Consider the following 8,633-nt stretch of genomic DNA (forward strand, 5'->3'; position numbering starts at 1 on the left):
AAGTTGAGAATTAAGCGTCCAAACAAATCTGAAAGGTTTTGGCAATGCAATAGGCTTATAATTTAATACACCAGACGCGGTCTACATAAGACTCATCAGTGACGCTCAAATAAAAAAAGTTATAAAGCCAAACAAGTACAAAGTTGAAGAGCTTTGAGAACCATAAATTCACAAAGTTGTTCTAAAATGAAATACGGCTACGGTTATCTATACCTTGGATAAGAAATTCCTTAGTATTTCGAAATCTTCATACTTTTGTAAACAGGAAATTTATAAAAATGACCATATAACTGATATTCATGTCAACACCGAAATGCTGAGACCAGGGCTGGTGATACCCTCGGGATAGAAAATCTATAGTTTTTCGAACAGAACGGGATATAGCAAAATATACAGGTAGGGTAATGAGGAACACTGTTTGATTATAATTATGATTAATTATAATACTGATTGACTTATGAGAAAGAACATATCATCAAAACAATTAATTATGATACTGATTGACTTATGAGAAAGAACATATCATCAAAACAAGACAGATGAAAATAATTCTTCATTTGTGTTTTGAAGTTTAGTATGACGTCCATTTTCACTAATTTAGTACACATTTTTGTTTAGGGTCCAGCTGAAGTTTGCCTGCGTCTGCGGGATTTTCACACTGTTGAAGACCCATTGGTAGACTTCTGTTGTTTTTACTCTTTGGGCGGGTTGTTGTCTCTTTCACACATTCCAATTTTCATTCTCTATTTTATTTTAATATAATTTATATTGGTAAGAAGCGCTTTTCTAGATTTACCCTGATCAAGAACGGTTAAACACAAACATATGAAAGCCAGGGGGAGTAGAAAAACATAGTAATTGTAGGAGTTATATATCCTAAAAGGACTCGCTCAATGGTGAACTTTAGGTTAAAGTCCATGACATTTATTAATTCAAAGTACTTTTGATTGTATTGGTTTTGAGATAATAAAGTATTGTATTCACCAAGGCATGCATCTGTGTTAAATATCTGTAAAACTATCAAATATGGAACGCAAGCCCATAATATAGGAGTAACGGAGAGTATATGCCCCCGGGTGTTGCTGGAATAATTCTTCATAGAAATAGAAGGTTAACAAAGGTGAAATTGAAATCATCTCTTTTGTCAAATGAAGTTCCGGTACCAACTTCTAAATGTAAGTCGAGACGTGGAGCATACTTTATCTGTGGTCTCATTTAACATCAACGGGGGTAAATATGATCGATTCATTATGGAGTCACTCAACTTTGAATTAGTTAGTGAAAGGACAAATAATCATACAACAGATTTTTAAGACAATTCTAATATTTTATTGGCTTTATATTATTTACTTGGAACAGACAACACAAGTAAGTTCTCTACCACCAACATACGGGGGACATTTCAAATTCCCACATACAGCTTCAACTGGAAAAACAACGCATTGATTTCGATCAGCCGCACCACCTGGAAAGGACTCCAACTTCTCGTCTACGCATATGTATTCCGAAGGTGTACGTGTTGAAGTGCTCATTTCCGACATCAAATAACCCGAAAATTCTTTATTCCAGCCTTTGTGACATTTTAATTTTCCTGGAACCATCAGAACCGTAGATCTAGCTGTCAAACACACTGCACATGGCATGTCCTGATTGTGAAAACTCTTTTGATAGGGTTTATGGTTTAATATTTCGTATTCAACGCCAAATATACGACCTGTGCCGCGATTTGCTCCGCTTGTATATTCTTTCCAATCCGGGTTCTTTGGTAGGCACAGAAAATTTGAACCCGATCCTCCAATGCTATAATCGTTACCGGCAGCATATCCTGCAAAAATATACCATTACATATCATTGAAGTAGAGAGACAATGAAAAAAAAATGTAATTCGTACAACTTATTTTGATATCAAACAAATTAAATATATAAACGACTAAAAATTTGTACAAAACAACACCAATATTTAAAAAAAGAAACAGTAAATACAAGTATCAATATATGTTCCAGATAACTATCTTCAGAATGATGTAAAACAAATCTTGTCAATCTATTCGGATTTAAATCAAACTATCGTGACATAATCAGAACCACGATTGTATTAGTCTAAAAATTCAAAGTTCGTACACATTATTTTAAAACCTTACACACCCACTGCAATGATGAACACTGCGCGATTTGAAATATACATTTCAATTGATACCATTTGGTGCCAACGCTTTTTGTTTTCTTATCAAACATATTTCTTTCGATTTCTTTCCAGTACTGTATTATTTAAGAATTGACTACTTCTTTTTGTAACTTCATAGGGTTGGTAAAGCGTTGACCGAAGTACATTTTAAAAATTGTGCGCACGGTCAACGCTTTTACAACCCTTTGAAGTTACAAAAAGAAGCATTCAATACTTATAATTACATTTTTTTATAATAACATTTTTCCACTGTTGATGGACGTTTCGTCTACAAGGGTATCACCAGCCAAGTAGTCAGCACTTCGGTGTTGACATGAATATTAATTATATGGTCATTTTTATAAATTTTCTGTTTACAAAACTTTGAATTTTTCGAAAAACTAAGGATTGTCTTATCCCAGGAATAGGTAACCTCAGCCGTATTTGGCACAACTTTTTGGAATTTTGGGTCTTAAATGATCTTCAACTTTGTACTTGTTGGCTTTATAATTATTTTGATCCGAGCGTCACTGATGAGTCTTATGTAGAAACGCGCGTCTAACGTATAAAGTTATAATCCTGGCACCTTTGATAGCTAGGATCATGATAACACGATTTTTTATCAAGTTTTTATTTAATTTACCTGTTCACTTTATTGTGGAACCTCGTGGCATCATGAGTGACAAATTTTATTGTGTAAAGAAGTTGATTAAGAAATAACGCGAGATTGCAGTGTAGCCAATCAGAGTAACGAATTATAATTAACCATACATCTAATGTAATTATTAATGCATAGTAATTGGTTTAAATTAATATTATAATTGTTTTAAATGGAATAACACAAACATAAAGAAATTGCATGTTCTGAAATTGTTGAATAAGTGATTTTAGTGGTGAAAATATGAATGAAATGAAGTATTTATGATCATAATATAAGAAAAACAAATTGAATGTTATTCGTGGATATGTGTTTTCAATTAACTATAAAATAGAATTACCATCATAAACCAGTGTTGCTTTCTGTGGACAACTGGATTTTCCCCATCTTATATACGTTTCACCATGATGTCCTGAAACGATTGTTTTAGAGTTTGATTAAATACATTTAGGATATTTAGCAAAATGAGAGGTACCACAAACACATAAACATGTAGACTTCACCTTGATTACAAACTATCTTACCGCCATATTCGGGTGTATGAACATGCAAAGACTTCAGTTCCACCAAGTTACTTTCAATCTCTCTGATTAAATGATCCTTTAAAGCACAAGGCTTTTCAGACTTGCCATAACAATTTGTATTGAATACCAGAAGAACAACCAGTACGACTAGAAACATATTTGTCAACTTTCAACGTATCTCTGAAAGGTGAAGTCTATAGCACAGTTTCTGGTCACATATACTTCCAACAAATACAAATGACACACATTAATCGATGTATCAAATTGCAGAAGTTGAAACATGAAACAATAATTACATTTTGACATGAGAGATCCTGCTAGCTTGCATCAAATGTTTTTCCAAGAAAAGATATGTGATTAGCCGATGAGGTTCGAATGTCTTATTATTATTTTTTTTTGGCTTTTAACATTATAGTCGCTCTCAATTTGAAAAAAAATGAAGTCAACGGTCCATATGCCTCAAATTTCGAAAGTGTTAATTATTTTACTAGCACTGGGTCGATACCGTAACTGGATGACTGTTAGTCCCAAATGGTATTAGATCAACAGTTCGTGCTTCACCAATGGCAATTGGCATTTATAAAATTAATCTTAGATGGCTTTGGATATTCTTTTGAATATTGTGTTGGTAATATAGCTCATGTAATGTTTATTTCTCCTTGTCTTTCAACTATTTTAGCTTTGAGCATTCCAGATGAAGGTAAATCAAAAAAATTGATTATAGGTTCGGACGCACCAAATATTCAGCGTTTTATCTCATTTCTGATGTCTATGATTTCATATATAGGCTGTAGTGACAACAACATGTTGTACATATAATGTATTAAGTAAATAAAATTAATTCCCCGAGGGTATCACCAGCCCAGTAGTCAGCACTGCTGTGTTGACATGAATTATCATTGATATGGTCATATATCTATACATTACCTGGTTACAAAACGTTTGAAAATTTGAAATACTACGGCTTTTCTACTTCAGGAATAGATTACTTTAGCTGTATTTGGCACAACTTTAAGAATTTTGGCCCTCAATGCTCTTCAACTTCGTACTTTATTTGGCCTTTATAACTATTTTGGATTCTAGCGTCACTGATAAGTCTTATGCAGACGAAACGCGCGTCTGGCGTAAATGCAAAATTTAATCCAGGTATTATTTATTTATTTGAAATAAAGATTGTCAGTTAGTTCGTTTCAAACAATCATAATGATGATAATGGAGATTCATTATACCCATATGTATACACGTATAAGCTTTTCTTTGCAAACTTATTGGTCATGGCGGTAAATATATAACATTCATATTTTAAGCACTAATTATAGCACATACTGAGCTGAAAACATTTTGTGAAGTAACTATATATATATAGAAATCAATGTTTGTCTACGGTTATAAGTAATGTACCATAACATACAACGGTATGATCAACTACAAAAACGTTTTATCGGTGTCCATGATAATTTTCTATCAACTACAATAACTTTTTTGTTAGCGTCTTTGTCATATTTATGAGTCTTTTGTAGACGAAACGCGCGTATACCATACAAATTTAATACTTGTATCTATGATGAGTTTATATACAATTGTCAACGTATATTTGTTCCTAATAATATTTGTTCCTGAGGGAAACCATTTTATAATAATATTTGTTCTGTTGAAATTATGTCATGGAATACTTTTTCCATCTGTATTATATTTGTTCCACTGATATTAGGAACTTATCTTATATGCATGTTGATGAGTATAACAAATGTTCCTATTATGCTGAAGTTTTTTACACCTGATTATATAAATCAAAACAGGTTTTAAATTTTAGTTATATGATTATTATGTAAAATGAAAAGTGTTAATGAGTTAGATATATTCATCTGTACATAACACCTGAATGTATACTGAAACATGGAGGCTGATGAGTATGAGACAATATTCATGTTCTTAGATGATGGAACTTATGTTGAAGGTAAGTAAATATGGTATCAAGTTCAGCTGTAAACTATGAATGTTAATTTTAATGAGAAAAATATCAGTTAAAGTCAAAATATGCATACCAGTTATTGTGGATAATTCAGAAATGACTATTTAATGTCTACAAAATTGGGAACAATTATTTCCCATATCAACGATACCTGTTCTTATAATAATTGTAAATACCAATTTACCATTCCGGCATTATCAATGGATAGAATATAATAATATTATTAGGGCGGAAAAGATATTATATAATATTTTTCCAATCGGAATAAATATTACATAATATTTTTTCCAATTAGAATAATTATTACATAATATTTTTTTCCATTTTTTTCATTTTAATGAATATGTCAAAATGATGAAAGTCAAAATGTTATACCAGTCATAAGATAAAATTTCCACCATGATATTTATTTCAAAAATAATTTATTATGTAATAAAACTTCCTATTGGAATTTATTTTATGTAATAAAAATTCTGAGGCATCGGTTCTTTTATTATGCTGATGGAATAAATATCACATAACAATAATTCCAATTGGAACTTTTGTTACATGATAAATTGTCTTTGGAATAAATATTATGAAGGAACTTATATTCTGTGACACTATAACTACAACGTCATTTTTTTTTAAAGTCTATTAGAATTTTTTGAATGTTTTTTTGAATTTACTCAGTTGTGTACCTTTTCTGTGATCTTATACTATGTTTGCACTGTTTTGTCCTGTTGGTCTCAATTAGTGTCACATTAACCTTTTATGTCGGCTTGGGTTGCTCATCCATTTTTTTTTTTACAAATATTAGGGAAGAATGACCGAACAAGTGTCATAAAACTTAGATTCCACCCAATATTTTGTACGGAAAATCCTTATTCAAAGTTAGTTATATCATAGATTTTATCAACTCGTTCATATGGTCGACGAGGTTAGATTTTGTTAGTTTTGATGGATTTCGCTTCCTTGGATTTTTATATTGAATTGTAGTTCGGTATTTTTGATATACTATAGGACTAAACGCCTTTTTAAAGGAATTTATTGGTGTATAAACTCGACCAAATGACTTTTATGATATGTTTGTGAGTGACTTGGTCCAGTTTATACACTAAAAAATTCCTTTAAAAATGCAATACAAAATACAACACAAAATTTTTATTGCTTTTGAAGCCTTTAATATCACTTATAAAAAGCAATTTAAAAAATGACTGTTTAAAACAACGCGAAAAACAAATTATTTAACGGGAAAATTAGCAAATGCCTTTATTTTCAGAAACACGTAAAAGTTATTTCCATGCCTGCGTTATCTTTCTTGTAACACTTGTAATGTTTTATATTGATAAATAAAATGAAGGTTTATGTCAAATTATTATATCAAATACTGTATTACTTCATTCATAGAATAATAATTTGACATAAACCTTCATTTTATTTATCAATATAAAACGTTACACATAAATACTGTTACTTAATCTGCACTTTCTTACTGAACTTTGAAATAAATATACAGCTAACGAATGGAACCTTTGAAGAATATCTCATTGAAATACTAATTGTGGTATTGCATAGCTTTATAGTGATCACAAATGAATATGGAATTAAGTCTTAACATTGATGTTGAAAGGAACGTAATTTATACATTTTTTAAATTTTACATATTTATGTGAACGTTTAAAAGAAGAGCCACTAAAATAATCAATTCTGTTTATGAGGGAACACATCTTGAGAACTAGTTCTTAAAACTAGATCCAATTGTGGTCTTCTGCTAGGGTGTATCGTTTATAATTTATTTAAAAGTTAATGTTATTTTCGGGTCTCAAAAGAATTCAATTACCTTTTTAAAATGGTTCCAATTGTGAAGTATAAACAAGGAAACTAGCTCTGACCAATATCTAACGTTATTTGGCATTATAATTGAAAGATATAATTTAAGTCATATTCAGTAAAACTGACTTAAAATTGAAAAAAAAGAATTTTCGGCAAACATCAAAATGTCGAGTGCTTAATGCATTTATATACTTTGAATTAAATATTGAAACTTCTTGGATGTTCCTAGCGAAGGATAAAAGACATACATCTTAGATCAAGATCAGAGTTCCTGCCAAGACAAATTAACCTTCGATTATCAACCAAAAATATCAAACCCTTAAAATTTCTTACTGTCATACACAAATTTTAATGTGTTTTATTTTGGTATTTCTAAATGCCAGAAGACAAATTTTTCAATTACAATGTAATTTAAAGGTCACATGAATTTTGAAAACATCGTTTCATTCCTGTCATGTCATTTAAATGTTGTCATTTAAGCGGTATTTTTCCAATTCAGGAACATGTCAGTTGTTATCTAATAGTTCGTTTCTATGTATGTTGCCTTGTCGTTTGTATTTTTATACACTTCACTGTTTTTACTGTTTTGTTGCTTTCCTCTTATAGTTGATGTGTTCCCCTCGGTTTTAATATGAACCCGGATTTGTTTGCTCTCAATCGATTTATGACTTTTGAACAGCGGTGTACTACCGTTGCCTTTATTTATAGTAAAAATCAGTCGAAATTAGTGTTACACCCGTTTCAACACAAGACACCAAATCCAAAAACTCTGTCCGTTGAATTATAATGGTTAAGGGTTAATGGAGAGAAGAAGATATGTGTTTGCCTGTTACTTTCAAGTTTTATTATTGAATTAAAACAAAGGTATAACAAATTCAAGCATAATGAAACACGCGACGTAAAACTCTTGTCTATTTTAGATAAATTGTTTAAAAGAAGATTCAGTAATTATGCAAATAGAATAGTACGTATGTTGTTCACACTATATTAGGATAATTAAGTGACGACTCTGATTTAACTAGGACAGATTTATTTGTTTACCACAAAACAAACAGACATTTCTTCTTGAATCATGCAGATTTCAACTGGTTGGTTTTGTTTACAGGTACATCATAGACAAATTTAAGAATATAAATTGGAATAATTAGCATAATAGTATAACATAAAATGTGTCAAAAAGTTGTATTCGATAGAAATTGTTATGTTTTGAACATATATAATATTTCAGTAAACAGAAAAAATGGGAATCTTGTCACGTTATTTCATATAAAACTAGAAGCTTCATCCGCAGAGTATTCCCAAAACAAAATTGTTTACCATTAATACACACGCTATCTTGAGACATTATTCGTAATAGTAATGTCAATTATAGTATCTTTTCCACACCTAAGTGCACTTTTGATAGTAGGACCAGTTTTCCAAATCCAATTAAATATCAAGGAGTAGACAAATAGTTGCCATAGAGTACAAATTATGACCATCAACCGTTTGTACTTTCAT

The 8,633-nt window shown here is 30.8% G+C and overlaps 1 protein-coding gene across 1 annotated transcript; it reads right to left on the reverse strand.

Moving 5' to 3' along the window:
• Positions 1–1,315: 1,315 nt before the first annotated feature.
• On the reverse strand, positions 1,316–3,533 carry LOC139492375 (uncharacterized). The gene is made up of 3 exons (XM_071280582.1): positions 3,347–3,533; positions 3,163–3,234; positions 1,316–1,825 (listed from the first exon to the last, which is right to left on the reverse strand). Exons 1-3 carry the CDS (start codon positions 3,501–3,503, stop codon positions 1,347–1,349), a joined length of 708 nt encoding a protein of 235 aa, XP_071136683.1. The 5' UTR covers positions 3,504–3,533; the 3' UTR covers positions 1,316–1,346.
• Positions 3,534–8,633: the final 5,100 nt, after the last annotated feature.

The sequence above is a fragment of the Mytilus edulis genome, chromosome 10, assembly GCF_963676685.1.
Source record: "Mytilus edulis chromosome 10, xbMytEdul2.2, whole genome shotgun sequence".
NCBI lineage: Eukaryota > Metazoa > Mollusca > Bivalvia > Mytilida > Mytilidae > Mytilus > Mytilus edulis.

Excerpts from the sequence above, each read along its gene's own strand:
- LOC139492375 (XM_071280582.1), bottom strand. The coding sequence starts at position 3,503 with ATGTTTCTAGTCGTACTGGTTGTTCTTCTGGTATTCAATACAAATTGT. Across the intron at positions 3,235-3,346 it reads TCATACACCCGAATATGGCG|GACATCATGGTGAAACGTAT; the intron begins GTAAGATAGTTT and ends CAATCGTTTCAG. Across the intron at positions 1,826-3,162 it reads AGCAACACTGGTTTATGATG|GATATGCTGCCGGTAACGAT; the intron begins GTAATTCTATTT and ends ATATTTTTGCAG.